A 19750-nucleotide genomic window follows, 5' to 3' on the forward strand; every position below is an offset into this window, starting at 1 on the left:
TATCTGGATCCCGAGGTAACGGAATCCGTTCTAGTCCAGGTCCGCCCCAATGTTCTGGTACACCCTTATGATCTTCCCGTCCCACGTGCTCGATTTTGTCTGCCGGGCCCACTTTAGGATTTTTTCCCTGTCTTGGAACCTGTTCAGCTTCACAATAATCGCTCTTGGCTGATCCCCGGCTTTGGGCCTGGGTCGAAGCAACCTGTGTGCCCTGTCAATTTTTGGGGGGGGGTTTGGAAATTTCTCCCTTCCCACTAGCTTGCCCAGCATTTGGGTGACGTAGCCTGTTGGGTCTCTGCCCTCCATCTCGTCTGGCAGACCCACTATTTTAACATTCTGCTGTCTGGACCTATTTTGCTGGTCCTCCACTTTCCCTCTTCGGCTCCCCAGGGTCGTTACCAGCCTTTTCCCCTTGGTTTCCTGAGTTACCATCCTGTCGCTCTGGTCCGAAGCGGCCCTCTCCAACTCCTGAATCGTTTTCTCCTACGCCTTAACTTTCCTTTCCAGGCCATCGAAGGTTCGCTGCATTTTGTCCGTTGTCCCCGCCAGCATTTCCTTCATCATTGTGTGGATCTCCGTCCTGAGTGCCCCCTCCCTCATGGCGTCTATCTCCATTTTTATCTCCTCCTTTATGGCGTTTATTTCCGTTTTCAGCATGCTTCTCCGTTCTTCCTCCTGTGGGGGGGGGAGGGAATGGTCGCCACGTCCTGTTCCTGCCCCGCTGCTCGGCTCGCCAGCTTTTCTGCTTCCTGGTTCGCCTGAACCTCCGCCTCGCTCCATGGGGTCGCCTGCCTGCGCGGCCGCAGCTCCTGCCTTTTTCCTTCGACTTCGCTGCTGCTTCTTCTTGCATCTCGCCGTTCCCCCGTTTATTATTATTTGCAGGCATATTTCTGTTATGTGCCTTTCTCTCTTTACTGGGTTTTGGTGTGAAAAATAAACTCTTTTTTTTTCCCCCAAAGAAAAAAATCCCAAGGGTTTCTTTCCTTTTAAAAACAATTTTTTTTCTAAAAAGGAATTTAAAAAAAAAAAGTTTTTTTAAAAAAAAGATTTTAAAATTTTCAGGAGAGTAAAAGGAAAGTTGAATTAAAAAATTATTATTTTTTTGTCTTATCCTCTCTGTGTTCCGACTTTCAGGCTGTTTCGTAGTCGCGATCTCCACTCCTCCTCCACGTGCAGCACACCGGGACCAGTCTCTTCTCTCTCGCCTCTTTTTTTCCCTTCAGCTCCGTGGAATGGAGCTTTAGTGCCTGGGCAGGGCGAAGGAGGCAGCAGCGATTTTGTGGGACTTAAATTTTTTTTAAAACCCGCCGGGAAATCCCCCCGAAAAAAGCCACGATTTTGTGGACCTGTGGGACCCTCTTTGCTGCGGCCGCTCCATTCGCGAACGCCCTGGTCTGTTCTCCTATCCCTGTTCTCGTGGCACTGGGAGTAATCCTGAGGTTATTACCTTTTAGGTCCTGCGTTTCAATTTATTTCCTGGCTTCCTATATTCTGTTTTCAGGACCTCATCCCTCTTCTTACCTACGCCGTTGGTACCAATATGGACCACAACCTTTGACTGGTCACCCTTCCCCTTCAGAATGTCTGACAGCCGTTCACTGACATCCTTGACCCTGAGACCAGAGATGCAACATACCATCCTGGTGTCACGTCTAGTCTCCCACTCGTTTTCCATCCCCAACTCCCTGTGGCTGAGTAAGACATGGTGCCACGGTCCTGGTTCTTGTTGGATTCCCTGAGAAACCACGTCCTCCAACAGTGTCCAAAACAGAGAACTTTTCAGGAAGGGTGATAGATGAGGGGATTCCTGCACTACTTGCCTAATGTTTTTGCTCTTGTTCTTCACATTTCAAACGTGGCGAATAGATAATCATTCTGGAGCAGTAACCTGGCAGGTGCAGGGAGGTTGAAGGATTTGGAAGGACTGGGACGTGGAAGAGAGTTGAGATGCTCTTCATCCACAAGCAGTCCCATATGGTTAGCGTTACAAATAGACTTTCCTAATCAAAATCCTACTGCCTGGCCAATCCCTGTTTGCAACAGAGGAGTGAAGGCTAACATTTGGCCTTTTAAACCAGACAGCTCCAGGCTAGTACTGCTGGTCAACCTTAATTGGTAAGAATGGGCAATCAATGCTGGCATAGCCAGTGACTCCCACATTCCATGTATGAATATAAAAAGTGAGCCTTGGAGAAGGTAACTCAGATTTCAGAACCCCCCTAGCCAAGGGTTAATGCTGATTTATGCCAATTGACAGTGCAGAGGATCCCAAATAGTGCCAGCGGGGAGTACGGCAATGCCAAGGGGAGAGGAGTCTCTTCAGCATGCTTAGGCTAGGAAAACCCCAAAATCAAACCTGCGTCCTTTTTTGTGTGGTATCGCACCAACGTGGCATTAGCTGCCTTGGACGATGGAGTAGGAGAGGCTCTGCACAAACTCCATCCACTGAAGTTTACTCAACATGCAGATTGTTCAACAAGCCATCAACCTGAACATCAAGCCCCGTGGTGATGTGACAATGGAAGACAGGTTGAGGATGCGACTGGCAGTCTTCAGTCATAACCCTGCACAAAGGTGGCCTCAAGAGTGATTGTCATAGAGCCATAGAGTCATGGGGATTTGCAGCATGCAAACAGGCCCTTCGGCCCAATTTGTCCATTCCACCCAGTTTTTACCGATAAGCTAGTCCCAATTGCCCGCATTTGTGACTCCCCTACCTTTGGGAGAAGATGTTGACTATCCACCTTATCTTTGCCCCTCATTAATTTATAAACCTCTATAAGATCACCCCTAAACCTCCTATGCTCCAGGGAAAAAAAGTCCCAGTCTATCCAGCCTCTCCTTATAACTCAAACCATCAATTCTATGACTCTGCTTCTGCAAAGTCAGATTCCTCTTTTCTACAAAGCATTTATTTTCTCCTCGCTCCTATATACGCTACCTCCTCACAGTCTTTTGTGCACTGACTGATGGCACGCTAAATTGCAAAGTAGTTAAATATTCTACTGGACAATGTTAATTTTACATTCAAAGAACAAAGAACAATACAGCACAGGAAAGGCCCTTTGGCCCTCCAAACCGACCATGGTACCTGCCTAAACTAAAACCGTATGCACTTACGTAATCCGTTTCCTTCCATTCCCATCCTATTCATATATTTGTCCAGATGCCCCTTAAATACTACTGTCAAACCTGCTCCCACCACCTCCCCAGGCAACGTGTTCCATATAGTTACCACCCTCTGTGTAAAAAGCGTGCCTCGCACATCAGTTCTAAACTTTTCCCCGCACACTTTAAACCTATTCCCCCAGTACTTGACTCTACCCGAGGAAAGAGCATCTGACTATCCACTCTGTCCATGCCACTCATAATCTTACAGACTCCACTCATGATCTTGTGGACAAGTCTCCAGTGGCAAGTTTGTAAATTACAATAAAAAGCCTTTTAAAATGGGATATTTCCAGGATTGATATGGTGTTGGTGGGCAGCACCATTCATATAGTCGATGATCTGAATGTGCAGATACTTACTGTAATCCTTTATCAGGATGTCCTTGTATTCTATTGTGGGCATTTGCATGCTCTCTGTCACATTTTGCACCTTGTCGTTTGTCTCCAACTCAAAACATTTTCCTAAAAGGGGGGGATAAAAAAGTGAATTAGATCTTCGCATCATTTTATAATTCAGCTGACATTGTACGTTTGGGGTGTAATCACGCTGTTATTGTCCAACTCGTTCCAATGACAATTCTTACTGAGTGCTATTGTAATGGAAGTCGAGGTTCAACTTCTTCACCTTCAACACATTATGGCAGAGTCTGAAAATTCCACTCTTACTAAAACTTCAAAAGCACGTCATAGGCTGTAAAGTGCTTTACAACATCGTGAGGTTATGAAAAGCACTTTCTAAATGCAAATCTTTCTTTCCTTCTATGGTTAGGATGTGTGATCTGGCAGGTAGCATCTCAAATAATTCTCCATTTTGTGGAACTTCAACAAGGCGCAGTGAAAATGCCAATTTCCTAATCTAAGTAAATTAAGTACTCATGATTCCAGTGTAACGGGGCAGCACGGTGGAGCAGTGGGTTAGCCCTGCTGCCTCACGGCGCCAAGATCCCAGGTTCAATCCCGGCTCTGGGTCACTGTCCGTGTGGAGTTTGCACAGTCTCCCCGTGTTTGCGTCGCTTTCGCCCCCACACCCAAAGATGTGCAGGATAGGTGGATTGGCCATGCTAAATTGCCCCTTAATACGAAAAAATGAATTGGGTACACTCAATTTATTAAAAAAATGATTCCAGTGTAACACTTGCTTGGTGCGATTATCTAGCTAAGAACTATAACTTTACTGCCACTCCAGTAAAGCGTTATTCTAATTATAAAATGATGCAGCAGAGAAGTCTATTCAGCCTCTTCTGACTCTACTGGCTGTTTGGAAAAACTATCTAATTAATCCCACTCGCCTGTTCTTTCCCCACAGCCCTATATATTTTTTTCCTTCAAGTACTGGCACAATTTGATTGGCATTATTAAATTTCCCTCTGCTCCCCCTTCAGGCAGTGAATTCCAGGTCACAACAACTCGCTGTGTAACAACGTTTCTTTGGCTCTTTTGTCCGGTGGTTACTGACCCTTCTGCCATTGCAAACATTTTTCTCCTTATTTCCTCTTAACCTTCTCTGCTCCAAGGAGAAAAACTCCAGCTGTCCCCATAGACAGATTTTTAATCAGCAAGAGAGTCCAGGGTTATGGGGATAAGGCAGGAAAGCGGAGTTGAGGATTATCATATCAGATTCGGGGCAGCAGGGTAGCATGGTGGTTAGCATAAATGCTTCACAGCTCCAGGGTCCCAGGTTCGATTCCCGGCTGGGTCACTGTCTGTGTGGAGTCTGCACGTCCTCCCCCCGTGTGCGTGGGTTTCCTCCGGGTGCTCCGGTTTCCTCCCACAGTCCAAAGATGTGCGGGTTAGGTGGATTGGCCATGCTAAATTGCCCGTAGTGTCCTAATAAAAGTAAGGTTAAGGGGGGGGGTTGTTGGGTTACGGGTATAGGGTGGATACGTGGGTTTGAGTAGGGTGATCATGGCTCGGCACAACATTGAGGGCCGAAGGGCCTGTTCTGTGCTGTACTGTTCTATGTTCTATATTGGTCATGATCTCAGTGAATAGCGGGGAAGATGTGATGGGCTGAATGGCCTACTTGTGCTCCTGTGCCTTATGACCTAAATGAAGTCCTTCATGCCTGTTGACACTTCAGTAAATTCCTCTGTACCATTTCTAAAGCCTGGACATACTTTGTTGTACCCAGAATTGGAAGCAGTACTCCAATTGAGATCTTCTCAGTGTTTTATAAACGTTTAGCTTCTCTGCTTTTGCACTCCAAAGCTGGAATGTTACGGGGAGCAAGCTGTTCCCAGTGCCCCTATCTAAATGGTGGATGGTCCTCCCACCATTAGGCTGAATGAGGCCATTGACTAGCAAATGAAGAACCACTGAAGGGTCTTTTCACCATTGTTGATGTTGTCACTGGAAGCCAGTGGGCTGCAGGTATACTCTGGAAACCTCCTTTTAGGCCCGTGCAGGGTCCTTCTGCTTGCGAACACTATGGCCCACGGAGGACACCCGTGGAAACGAGGGTTACTCCTGCCAGAAGATGTGCCCCATAGCCCTCACAGCCAACAGTTCCCCAACTCACTTAATTCTAGGGCCTCCTCCATGTGGCTGGACTGGACCCCCCTGCAGTGCCAGCACTTGCCACGGCTCACGGTGGCGCGACTCGCACTAACAAGACTGACTGGCCGGCAGGGTGACTGTCTGGGTGGAGTTTGCACTTTCTCTCTGTGTCTGCGTGGGTTTCCTCCGGGTGCTCCAGTTTCCTCCCACAGCCCAAAGTTGTGCAAGTTAGGTGGATTGGCCATGCTAAATTTCACCTGAGTGTCCAAAAGGTTAGGTGGGGTTACTGGGTGACAGGGATTGGGTGGAGGCGTGGGCTCAAATAAGGTGCTCTTTCCAAAAGCAGCATGGTAGCACAGTGGTTAGCACTGTTGGCTTCACATCGCCAGGGTCCCATGTTCAATTCCCAGCTTGGTCACTGTCTGCGGAGTCTGCACGCTCTCCCGGTGTCTACGTGGGTTTCCTCCGGGTGCTCTGATTTCCTTCCACTAGTCCTGAAAGACGGGCTTGTTAGGTAATTTGGACATTCTGAATTATCCCTCTGTGAACCCGAACAGGCGCCGGAATGTGGCGACTAGGGGCTTTTCACCATAACTTCAATGCAATATAAGCGTACTTGTGACAATAAAGATTATTATTATAAGAGCGGGTGTAGTCTAAATGGGCCGAATGGCCTCCTTCTGCACTGTAAATTCTATGATTCTATGAGGGTGTAGAGGGCACAGAAACACAAACAGATCAACTATGATCTTATCGAATGTGCTTTAGGAGTAAAATGGCCGACTTCAGCTCGTATTTCATATGTTTGTGTTGATGATGTTGGTGACTCTGCCAGGCATGCTTCACACATCCTCACCATCTTGATAGTGTTGTTGTTCTTTCACCAGCACAGTTTCCCTTGACCCGTGTCTTGTTTACTCTCTGCCCAAATACACCTGACATAACTGTGAAAAAACGTTTTAGCTGCAAGCACCTGCCTTGCTTTGAAAATCACCAGTCTTGAAATGCCTAATTCACCTCTGTGGCCAAAAGAACTTAACCATGATTGGCGCATTGGTGATCTCATATAGTCATAGTGTTGGGTTCCATACCTGCCGGTGACTCTACTTCTGCTGGTCTGCTTATAACTGTGGTTTCCATGCAGATTTGCCAAAGCTGCATTCCAATGTCAATGTATCAATGCAACAAATAGGTGAACCATGGAATGCAGCTTGTGTGGCTGTTGTAGGTTGTATCATTGACACCCAATGGTCCATGTACACATCCTTCAGGATTCTGACAGGAAAGATGTCCGTGCTGGCCCTATGCCAACTTTGGAAGGTGATGGTGGGTATGAGTGCGTTTTGGGCTGCTGGGGCAATGGTTTCCTGCTCGAACCAAGCATAGAATGTATTGAGTTCATCGGGGAGGGGTGCGCTACTGCCGGAGATATTGCTCAGCTTTGCTTTGTAGCCCGTTATATTGTTTGGGCCTTGCCACAACCGCCAAGAATCTGTAACGTTAGTCTGTTACTCTAGCTTAGTCTGATATTCTCTATTGGCTTCCTGGATGGTTTTGCGGAGGTCGTCCCTGGATTTATTTTATAGGTCAGGGTCGCCTGACTTTAACGCTTCAGAAATGCTCGTTATGGGACATTGTTCCCATCGCGGCCTGCATTTTGCTCACTGTATTATAATAACAGGATAGCTTTCTTCAAATTGCCTTGTTTTCTCACGTATACAGTTTTAATTTATTCTGGCATGTATGAGCAAATTGCTTGTGTTAATTTATTCTGGCATGTATGAGCAAATTGCTTGTGTTGTGTAGACACTCAGTGAGTTCATAAACTATCGGGTTCAACATTTTCCCCAATGCAGCTTATTGTGATGTGAAACTTGACTGCTTTTCCAGCATTTGCCAGCAAATGGCATTTCTAATTTGCTTGATTACAAATGAGAGATAATTGATTCCCACGCTGACTGTATCATCACTACACTGAAGCTATGACTCACTGAAGTCAGTTGGTTTGCTTTGGGTTGAGACTAATTCTTCATTTGGAACATCTCGTTTGTGATGGCAATCACGATAAAATTAAACTTTCCATTGACCTTTGATGGATATGCTGGGGAGGAGTATGGTTGACCCTTTAGAGAATTAAGGGTCAACGGTTGTAACTTGCTGCAGCTGACTTTTCAAGGCAAACAGGGTGGCTTTGAACCGTCATGAGATAAAAGCGTGGCTTGTTTGCTTTTTGTGTCTGAGGGTGGAATTTAATAAGAGGAGTGCGAGTCAAGATGGTGGAAATGGAAGTGAGCAGCACTTCTAACTGCAGGACACCCGCAACTCCAATTAAATGTGGAAGGGGCTGGGGCAGGCACGACTCGTAGGATTACACAGCAGGGGCAGGTATTTATTGGTGGATCCCTCTGTTGGGTGACAACCCAGAAAGTCTGGGCAGTTTAGTAGATCATCCATCACTACCTCCTATTGAGGTCCCCAGCATCACACATGCCAATCCTTAGCCGATCAGACTGACGTCATGTGTTATTAAGAAAGAGTTGAGTGCACTGAGCATAGCATAGAGCGGCAACACTGGAATCTACTTGACAGTGTGGACAATTCTTCAGATATGTCCTGTCTGCCAAAAGCAGGACAAATCTGATCTGGTCAACTACTGCCCCATCTGTCTTCTCCCAATCATCAGTAAAGCGATGGAAGGTGTTGTTGACAGAACTTTCAAACATCATGTACTCAGCAATAACTTCATAATAATCTTTATTATTATCCCAAGTAGGCTTACACTAACACTGCAATAAAGTTAGTGTGAAAATTCCCTAGTCGCCACACTCAGGCGCCTGTTCGGGTACACTGAGGGAGAATTCAGAATGTCCAATGGTTGGTTTAGCACAGGGCTAATTAGTTGGCTTTGAAAGCAGACCAAGGCAGGCCAGCAGCACCGTTCAATTCCCGTATCAACCTCCCCGGACAGGCGCTGGAATGTGGCGACTAGGGGCTTTTCACAGTAACTTCATTTGAAGCCTACTTGTGACAATAAGCGATTTTCATTTTCATTTCATTTTTCATTTCACAAGCACGTCTTTTGGAACGTGTGGGAGGAAACCAGACCACCCAGAGGAAACCCGCGCAGATACGGGGAGAATGTGTAGAGTCCACACCGACAGTGACCCAAGTGGGAATCGAATCTGGGACCCTGGCACCATGAAGCACCAGTGCTAACCACTGTGCTACCATGCCGCCCTAATGATGCTATGTTTAGGCCTCACAGCCAGGGCCTCAGAGCTCCAGACCTCAGGCAGCCTTGGTCCACACATAGGCACAAGAGCTCAGCTCAAGAGGTGAGTTGAGAGTAACTATACATGCCATCAAGTCAGCGTTTGATTGAGCACGGCATCAAGGACCCCTGGTAAAAATTGAGGGCAAAAGAAATCAGGGGGGTAGCTCGCCACCAGTTGGAGTCAAAATGACACATGCAACCTAGCAGCTAACTGGAGGGACTGAACATCCAAAATGTTAAACATTCACTCCCTCCACCACCAAACAGTGACAGCAGTGTGTACCATCTACAAGATGGACGACAACAGTTCACCAAGGATCCTTCGATGGCACCTCCCAAAGCTGTGCCCACGCAGATGGGCATGCGCAGCAGATGCACGGGAATGCCACCATTTTCCTTCAAGCCCACGCCATCCTGGCTTGGAAACATATGGCTGTTCGTTCACTGTCACTGGGTCAAAATCCTGGAACTCTCTCCCTAACAGCACTGCGGTTGTACCTGCAGCTCAGGGGCTGCAGCGGTTCAGGAAGTCAGCTCACGGGCGGCACAGTAGTGCAGTGGTTAGCACTGCTGCCTCACGGCGCTGAGGACCCACGTTCAATCCCGGCCCTGGGGTCATTGTCCGCATGGAGTTTGTACATTTGTCCCTTAATTGGAAAGAAAAAGGCGGCTCACCACCACCTTATCCAGGGCAATTAGAGATTAACTGGAAATGTTGGCCAAACCAGCGATGCTCACATCCCGCGACCAAATGGAAAAAAACCTAGGGAGCACAAGTCCAAATCCCAGTTTGACAAGCTGTACATTTTAATTCAATAAATTTCTAATTTGTAGAGCAGGGATCAGAAAAATTGAAAACAAAAACAGACCATGAATACTACAACTTTGCCTTAAAACCCACCTGAGAAGGGAACCTGGTGCCCTAATCTGATTTAAGTGGATAAATAATCCCTAAACGTACAATTTAGAAGAAGTTTTATCTTGTTCTCGGGGCAACTGGGATGTGCAATTAATGCAGCCTCTGCTTTCAAATCCTAAGAGCTAATGCAACGAAAGATGTTTTTGCTAACCCAGATGTTGCCATGAATAAATCATTCGGCTCCCACTGAAAATAAATGGATGAAATTGTGCGTGCAATATTAATACTGTAATAATAATGAATATTTTCATGCAGTCCATGAAACTTGTATTGTGATAAAGGTTAATGTAGCAGAGGAATTTCATGCAAAGGCATTAAGTACCAATATTGCACAGTGTGATTTCAACTCAAAGGTCACTGAAGTTCTTTTGAATCATTGTTCCAATTCATGTTTTCTTGTATTTTTCATAGCAAGCAGGCGCATAACGTCTCAGACAATTTCACAACTTGCCTAATTCTCCATGTATGGACACGGTTGACATTTTAACTCCCTGAGCAGTTACTGGACCTTCTTTTTGAACCAGTGCCAGTGGTTTGACAGGCCATTTGAACATGAAATGAAATGAAAATCGCTTATTGTCACAAGTCGACTTCAAATTAAGTTACTGTGAAAAGCCCCTAGTCACCACATTCCGGCACCTGTTCGGGGAGGCTGGTACGGGAATTGAACCTACGCTGCTGGCTGCTTTGGTCTGCTTTAAAAGCCAGCTATTTAGCCCTGTGCTAAAGCAGCAAATTTCAGTGAGCAGTTGAGGGTAGAGAAGAGAAGGTTGAGAGGAGACTGATAGAGGTGTTCAACAACATTGAACCTGTGTTCCTGACGCTGTGAGGCAGCAGTGTTAACCACTGTGCCGCACATTGCAACTGGCAGTTAAATACACACATGTTCACAAGTAATTTGCATTTATACAGCTCCTTTCATGACCTCGTGATGTCCTAAGGCAGTTCACAACCAACACCTCCTCTTCTGGTTAAATGTTGTTTGAATCTGGCCATTTCAATTCACTGCCTAATTAGCAATAGGCCTGAATTTCTAATGTGTGTTGCACTTGGTAATGAATGAACAATGATATTACAATGAGATTGACAAGAATAGCTGAAGAAATTTAGAAGCTAAGACTGGAATTTCCCGTGACCCAGTCCCTTGCTGCATTTCCAGGAGCTGATAGCGATTTCTTTTTCTGCATGGCCCCCTTCGGAGAAAGAAACATTGCTGAGCAGTCTGACAGCGCTGCTCTTTTCGCATGTTATTCACTAATTCCTGCTTGCAACCGGCTGACAATATTGAGTACCCGAGGGGCTAAAACGTCAGGTCGAACTAAGCTGCCACGTTCTCCAGTGCCACAACTGCTAACAGATCCCACGAAGGAGGAGGCGGTGGCGTGGTGGTATTGTGGTGGTACCATCCTGGACTAATGATCCAGGGCAATATTTTAGGGACCTGGGCTCGAATCCCACCACAGCAGATGGTGAAATTTGAATTCAGTAAAAGTCTAATGATGACCATGAAACTATTGTCGTAAAATCCCATCTGGTAATGCCCTTTATGTGAAGGAAATGTGGCCCCCTAACAGCAATGTGGTCAACTCTGAAATGACCGAGTAAGGAACTCAAGGACAATTAGGGATGGACAATAAATGCTGGCCTGCAAGCGACACCCATGTCCTATAAATAAATTAAAATAAACGGTCAAGGTCAGCAGTTGGACTTGGGAGTGCAATCCTGTAAGGTCAAGGTAAAAAGTGATTACTTACTGTGTCTATCACTGGTGCTGTGAACTGTGACCCTCGGGACTCTTGGACCTGTGAAGATAAAGAAGATAGTTTACATAGATTCTCTGAAAGAGAAAAAGAAAACATGAAGCTAAATGGGTCAGTTTTAGAGAAGGAGGTGATTAATTTGTGCGCTTTATGTCTAGAACAAGAGCCAAATGTTTTCTCTGGGGTAATAACAATAATGAATCCAACAATTAAAATTGTGCTTTGAGCATATACAAGAAACAAAACAAACTGCCTGTCTTGTAAAGTATTTTAACAGCTGTGGGGTGTAAGTTGTTGGTTGCACTTGATAGATCCATTTTAATTTAAGAAGCATGATTGATACCTCGGGCTGGATTGTCCATAAATGGGGCTATGTCCAACGCCGGCTTAAAAACGCTGGCGTTTCACTCCCCAGTGGCCCTTCCCCTGGGATGCATGGGGGGGGGGGGGGGGGGGGGGGGGGGCGTGGGGGGGGGGGGGGGGGGGGGGGCTATGTCTGGACTGCCCCTTCCAGCCCTGGACAACCTGAAGCTTACTCTTGGCATGGTGATCTCAGACAGCCCTTTGTGCAACAGCAGCCTCCTGGTCAGACGTTTTAAACTCTGAAGTGATGGGCAAAAACTATATGCCTCGCCAGCGACGCCCACATCCCACGAAAGAATTAAACAAAAATCTGGGTTCTGCCTAATTCCTTTTTACTGCCCACTCTTTTCAGTCAGACAGGTAACGGTCTTGTTGCATTTTCATACATTTCAAGCTGGAATGCCACTAATTTGATTTGTTTCTCGCACCTCAATCAGATAGATTGAGGGACCGGAAACTTTGAAAGTTAGCTGATCCCACCTTAAGAGGAGCGCTTTGTGAGTTTAAAATTAAACACTTTGGGATCAACTGCAAGTCTGGTTCTCGCGTGACTCTCCTATCACCACATTCCTCTTCTGCCTCCCAACGTGAACAGATCTACTGCATTGTCAGAGCCTGCTGGAACTTGTGAAGCTCTGATCAATGAGTGGCGGGTTGCCTGTTCAGTGTCCACTGCCGCTTCAATCCAATCAGGACCCCATGCCTAGGACCCTAGGAATTGTTGAAGCCACATGCATTAACCATTAACCATGCAGCACCCAACCTGAGAGAATCATTAGCTTTTACCAAATGCAATACAAATACCGACAGGAATCTAGGAAAAAAAATCACGTGACATTTAATGGCATTACCAAAGCTGAAACCCCCACTACCAATATCCTGGGGGATTACCATTGAGCAGAAACTGAATTGGATCAGCCTCATAAATACTGTGGTATCAGAGCAGGCCAAAGGCTAGGAATCCTGTGGCGAGTAACTCACCCCCCTGACCCTCCCCCCTAAAGCTTGACCACCATCTACAAGACACAAGTCAGGAGTGTAATGGAGTACTCTCCACTTGCCTGGATAAGTGCAGCTCCAACAACACTCAAGAAGCTCAGCACTAACTGGGACAAAACAGCCCACTTGATTGTTCCCCCTTCCACAAACATTCACTCCCTCCATCACCGTGAACAGTGGCAGCCGTGAGTACCTTCTACAAGATGCACTGCAGGAACTCACCAAGGAATTTGAACCCTTACCCCCGTAGGATCCATCTGAGGTCTGGGGGAATTATTGGGTCCAGGGACATTGTCACTGCACCACCATCACCCCCAATTCAGCAAGGTACTGATTACAAGCAGGTTCTCAATTTAAAAATAGGTGGCGAGCAAACGTTGGCATTTTTTTGTTTTGGGATGCTCTGTGGCATAAATTCTTTTTTACCCAATGCACAGATTTAATCATATTCACTCAACTTGCCAACCGTAGTAACACATCTTCTAAATAACAAATCAATCGGCTCATATCAGCATCTCATAAAAAAAATCTGGCTGTCTTCACCAGGGAGAAAGTAATCAATAACAAACAGAATCTCTGCATTTCGGCTGCATTGTTATCCCAGATATTTCGGACGTTCGCTTGAAATGGATTATAAAACGCCACAGATACTTTTGGCTCAATATACAGGCATGAGCTAGTGGGTGAGGCAGACAGGGAAGATAAATGCTGGAGAGTCACTCCAAACGCAAGTTGGATACTACATCGAAACCTGCTCACCCAGGGCTTTCTAGTTTTGCACTAGTTTTGCCCAGCCGTGGGAGGTTCTCTTATCATAGACTAGATTATCATAGAATTTACAGTGCAGAAAGAGGCCATTCAGCCCATCGAGTCTGCACCGGCTCTTGGAAAGAGCACCCTACCCAAGGTCAACACCTCCACCCTATCCCCATAACCCAGTAACCCCACCCAACACTAAGGGCACTTTTGGACCCTAAGGGCAATCTATCATGGCCAATCCACCTAACCTGCACATCTTTGGACTGTGGGAGGAAACCGGAGCACCCGGAGGAAACCCACGCACACACGGGGAGGATGTGCAGACTCCGCATAGACAGTGACCCAAGCCGGAATCGAACCTGGGACCCTGGAGCTGTGAAGCAATTGCGCTATCCACAATGCTACTGTGCTACCAAGAAGGGTATTTGCGAACCAACCATTTATTAAAAAATAATAATTTTGCTGGCTGACAACTCTTGGGAGGTGGGGCCATCAATGATTTATGATGTTGGAATTTGTGGCAATGTTACCCCACTGAGTGCTGCTTGCATTCGGAAAAGTGCTTGCTGGCAATGCCCATGGCACAATGCAGGACCGAACAAATTGGGTTGAAACTGGATGGCATGGCGTCAGGTGTAACAGTTTTGAGTGACTAATGTCCAGTCTCCAGGCGCCTGAACGATGTCCAGGCTAAAACAAGAGCAGTGAGGTGGTGAGGTAGTGGTATTGTCGCTGGACTAGTAATCCAGAGACCCAGGGTGCCACTCTGGGGTTCCAGGTTCACACCCCATCATGGCAGATGGTGAAATTTGAATTCAGTAAAAAAAAGTATAATGTTGTTGTTTTAAAATAAAGGACCTCAGTGAACCAGATGGGTCTTTATGACAATCAACAAAGGTTTCATGGTTATCATTGGACTTTTCATTCCAGATATTTATTAATTCAAATTACGCCATTTGCATTGGTGGGATTCAAACTGACATCCCTATAGTGTTACCCTGGTATCTGAATTAATAATCTATTGACAATACCACTACATCATTGCCGCTCCTCCACCTTAAGGCCCCCACTTTTTTAAAATATCCCATACATGTATTGCCTGAACACAATGCCCCCTTCCCCTCTGACAGCAGACCATCTGTCTTTTGTTCTTCAAGCTGCTGATCTTTGTTGCAGTTTCGAGCTCAAACAAATTCTCCCACCTTTAAGTTCTGCTGAAGAGCCAAAGGACTCGAAACATCAACTCTCTTTTTCTCCTAATAGATGCTGGCAAGCATGCTGAGTTTTTCCGTCATCTTCTGTTTCTGCTCAAATGTCAACGTCTTGACAACGTCTTCAATCACATCACCGCGCTCTGCTCCCTTTGCTGTCTGCTCTCTGGTTTCCCCTCTGTGAGGTGCTTCATTTTATTGAGGATGGTTTTCAAAATGTCAATTGGTGTTTATAAAATGAAACATGATTGGGTGGATGAGGCAGGGGAGGCTGAAAGAATCACGACCGGTACTTGAATGCAACAGCCAGGGTGCTGAGGCCCAAATGTTTTCCACCAGACGGACCCTATCAATGCAAAGTAAGCAAGATGCTGTGGTTGCTGGAAATGTGAAAGAAATACAGAAATGTTCCGCAGGTCGGACAGCTTGTGTGTAGGGAGAAACAAAGTTAGCATGTTTTTTTTTCCCAATTGAGGGGCAATTTAGCGTGGCCAATCCGCCTCCCCTGCACATCTTTGGGTTGTGGGGGTGAAACCCACGCAGACACGGGGAGAATGTGCAAACTCCACATGGACAGTGATCCGGGGCCAGGATCGAATCCAGGTCCTCAGCGCTATGAGGCAGCAGTGATAACCAAGGCGCCACCGTGTTGCCCAAAGAGTTAGCAAGTTGAGAGGCCACAGTGGTGGCCCCATTCACCAGTCAGCACCACCTTGGTCACTATAGTGATGGGGTTAAATTCCAAGTGAACACCTGCCTAATCTCTGTTGGCGTTCCCACCTCCAAGAGCTGCTGAAGAATCTAATGACTGGCAGCTTTTTCAGTTCCAGCAGCATTTCCAGAAGTGGCCACTGCTGGGAGTAGGCCCAGAACAGGGAGGAGCACTGGAGGCCCAAAGGAGAGCTGAGTGGGGTGGAATGGGGCAGGGGGCGGTTGGTGCGGAGGGAAAATGAGGGTCTTCCTGTGAGGTGAATTCTTACTGCCAGCGGAACTCTCTGTCGGGCAACCAGTGCATAATAGGGAACTTAGTGGAGTGGTGCAACGACAACAATCTATCCCTCAATGCCAGCAAAACTAAAGAGCTGGTCATTGACTTCAGAAAGCAAAGTACTGTGCACACCCCTGTCAGCATCAACGGGGCCAAGGAAGAGATGGTCAACAGCTTCAAATTCCTTGGGGTGCACATCTCCAAATATCTGTCCTGGTCCACCCACGTCGACGCTATCACCAAGAAAGCACAACAGCGCCTATACTTCCTCAGGAAACTAAGGAAATTCGGCATGTCCACACTGACTCGTACCAACTTTTAAAGATGAACCATAGTAAGCATCCTATCTGGCTGCATCACAGCCTGGTGTGGCAACTGCTCGGCCCAAGACCGTGAGAAATTTCAGAGAGTCGTGAACACAACACAGTCCATCACACAAACTTGCCTCCCATCCATTGACTCCATCTACACCTCCCGCTGCCTTGGGAAAGCGGGCAGCATAATTAAAGACCCCTCCCACCCGGGTTACTCACTCTTCCAACTTCTTCCATCGGGCAGGAGATACAAATGTCTGAGAACACGTACGAACAGACTGAAAAACAGCTTCTTCCCCGCTGTTACCAGACTCCTAGACGGCCCTGTTATGGACTGACTTGATTAATACTACACTCCTGTATGCTTTGCCCAATGCTGGTGCTATGTATTTACATTGTGTACCTTGTGTTGCCCTATTATGTATTTTCTTTTTATTTTATTTTCATGTACTTAATGATCAGTTTGAGCTGCTCACAGAAAAACACTTTTCACTGTACCTCGGGACATGTGACAATAAACAAATCCAATCCCATCCAATAAGGGAGCTCGCTCCCCACAGGACACCGCTAGAGTACAATGTGCAGTTCTGCTTGCCGCATGATAGGATGGATGTGATTGTCTGAGAGGGGGCAGAGAGAATTCACCAGGATGTTGCCTGTCCTGGAGCGTTTCAGCAATGAAGAGAGGTTGAATAGGCTGGGGTTATTTTCCTTACAGTAGGAAGGCTGAGGGGGAACCTCATTGAGGTGTACACAATTATGAGTCACATGGACAGGGTTTTAGGAAGAAACTTTTGCCTTTAGTTGAGGGGTCAATAACCAAGAGGTATAGATTTCAGATGAGGGCAGGAGATTTAGAGGGGAATTGAGAAAAAGCCTTTTCACCCAGAGGGTGGTGGGAATCTGGAACTCACTTCCTGAAAGGGTGGTGGAGGCAGGAACCTTCACAACATTTAAGAAACATTTAGGTGAGCAATTGAAATGCCATAGCATACAAGACCACGGACCAATGCTGGGAAATGGGATTAGAGTAGATCGGTGCTTGATGGCTCGCGTAAACACGATGGGCCAAAGGGCCTTTTCCTATACTGTAAAGTTCTATGACTATGACTATGGTAGAATGCCACTGGCGACAGGATGAAGCCCACAGAGATGGGACTGAGAGGGAGGAGAGGCAAAGATTGCTGAATCAGATAGCGGAGGTGGATAGGAGGTATTCTAGGGCCTCAACCAGGGTGTTATTGGCGGAAGGAAAGAAGCTGCAGGGGCAGTTTGATCGGTTGACAATAGGGAAGGTGGTGGGGCAGTTACAGCAGGCACAAGCGCTGCAATATGAGTATGGAGAGAAGGCAAATTGTCTATTTGCCCACCCGTTGCAGCAACAGGCCGCGTCAAGGGAAAGTTTGCAGGTAATTGGGGGAGCTGGTGTCGGAGCAGGAGATAAAGAAGGTGCTTGAGGTTTCGTATTGAGGGCCAAGCCTGGAGGGATGGAGGTAGGTGTGGATCAGTTCCTGAATGGGTTGGAGTTCCCAGATTTGAAGAAGGGGAAGCGGCTGGAATTGGAGCAACCACTGGAGTTTCAGGAGGTAATGGAGAACATTGGCAGAATGCAGTCAGGAAAGGCACTGGAGTCAGGCGGCTCCCCGGCAGAAACAGTTTGCGGCAGAATTGGCTCTCCATATTCTCAGTATGTTCAATGAAGCAGTGGAAAGGGGGGAGTTACCAGCTACGCTGGCGCAGACGTCCATCTCGCTGATCCCAAAGGGAAGGAGCCGATGGAGCGTGGGGCGTGTAGGCCCATCTCGTTACTGAATATGGATGTAAAAGCCTTGGCCAAGCGGTTGGAGAGACGATTGGAGAAGTGTGTGCGGGAGGTAGTTTCAGAGGATCAGACGAGGTTCGCGAATGGGAAGCAGCTCTCCAGTAATATCAGGAGGTTATTAAATGTGGCGAATGACACCCAGACACAGATGCACACAAACATTGCCCAGAAGTTAGGGGGTCAATTTCCACCTGGCCACACCATTAAGGGCAGACTGTTGGCTGTGGAAACAGCCGGCTTTATTCTCGCTCTGATTCCACAGGAAAGGAAAATCAGGTCCATTCCAAAATGATGTGCGATGCCGGCTTCAACACTGGCTGCTATCCCTATTAGTGAGAACTGCAATAGGCTTCATCAGGAAATGCTTCTTTGGGGTTATGACTGCACTGCCTGATGTTACTAGCGATGTTCCTCTGTCTGCTAATTTAACCCATTTGGAGTAAGGATTTCAGACAAACATGCTGATGATGCATTTGTGACAAATGGATACCATAGTGTGACTCCACTATCATCCAGATCCACAAGCACTGATGCCTGATCACTAAGGGAGGGCTATTTTACTAAAGGATATGGCAAAGATTACAAACAAGAAACCATAAAAGCATGTGCTCCTACGGTTTGAATGCTTGACTGGAATGCTCGGTGATTGCGACAGAACTAATTTAAATTCAGATGGAAGCAGCCATAGAAATCCCTCGTCAAGAAAAGGCATTGATGGAGAAGGCACCGAGCATCAGGGCTGGTGTGGAAGGCAACAGAATTTTAACAAGGGGACTGTCAGAATGCATTTATACCTCCAGCTCCAGTACATGTAGCACAGAAGCAGGAATTCAATCTTTGTTTGTGTTCATGCAGCACTCGAGCCATTGAAGTGTTAAAAAAGAGAAAGATAGGGCAGCACGGTGGTGCAGTGGTTAGCACAACTGCCTCACGGCGCTGAGGTCCCAGGTTCGATCCCGGCTCTGGGTCACTGTCCGTGTGGAGTTTGCACATTCTCCCCGTGTCTGCGTGGATTTCGCCCCCACAACCCAAAACGCGCTAAATTGCCCCTTAATTGGAAAAAATAATTGGGTAATCTAAATTTAAAAAAAAAGAGAGAGATGCATTTATATGTCATTTTTCACAACCTCTCAAAGTGCTTTACAGCCAGTTAAATGCTTTCAAAATGTAGTTACTGTCAGTCTGTGGGACATGGGGCAGCCAAAATGCTTACAACAGCCTACAGCAACCAACAATGTGATAATGACAGGATAATCTGATTTGTGTGATGTTGGTTGAGGGATAAACAATGATAATAATCTTTATTAGTATCACAAGTAGGCTTACATTAACACTGCAATGAAGCTGCGGTGAAAATCCCCTAGTTGCCACATTCCAGCACCTGTTCGGGGACACGGAGGGAGAATTCAGAATGTCCAATTCCCCTAGCAGGCACATCTTTCAGGACTTGTGGGAGGAAACCGGAGCACCCGGAGGAAACCCACGTTGTGAAAAATGACATATAAATGCATCTCTCTCTTTTTTTAAAATTTAGATTACCCAATTATTTTTTCCAATTAAGGGGCAATTTAGTGCGTTTTGGGTTGTGGGGGCGAAACCCACGCAGACACGGGGAGAATGTGCAGACTCCGCACAGACAGTGACCCAAACCGGGAATCGACCCTGAGACCCTGGA

General features: G+C 46.7%; 1 protein-coding gene across 6 annotated transcripts in view; it reads right to left on the reverse strand.

Moving 5' to 3' along the window:
- Positions 1 to 19750, reverse strand: part of dpp6a (dipeptidyl-peptidase 6a) — a 1618183-nt gene that overhangs the window by 62060 nt on the left and 1536373 nt on the right. For all 6 annotated transcript variants that reach the window (XM_038798406.1, XM_038798408.1, XM_038798409.1 and 3 more), the window contains exons 17-18: positions 11614 to 11661; positions 3531 to 3632 (exon numbers count right to left, since the gene is read on the reverse strand). In XM_038798406.1, coding sequence (XP_038654334.1) covers positions 3531 to 3632; positions 11614 to 11661 — 150 coding nt within the window. The remainder of the gene's footprint in view (positions 1 to 3530; positions 3633 to 11613; positions 11662 to 19750) is intronic.

The sequence above is a fragment of the Scyliorhinus canicula genome, chromosome 5 (assembly GCF_902713615.1).
Source record: "Scyliorhinus canicula chromosome 5, sScyCan1.1, whole genome shotgun sequence".
NCBI lineage: Eukaryota > Metazoa > Chordata > Chondrichthyes > Carcharhiniformes > Scyliorhinidae > Scyliorhinus > Scyliorhinus canicula.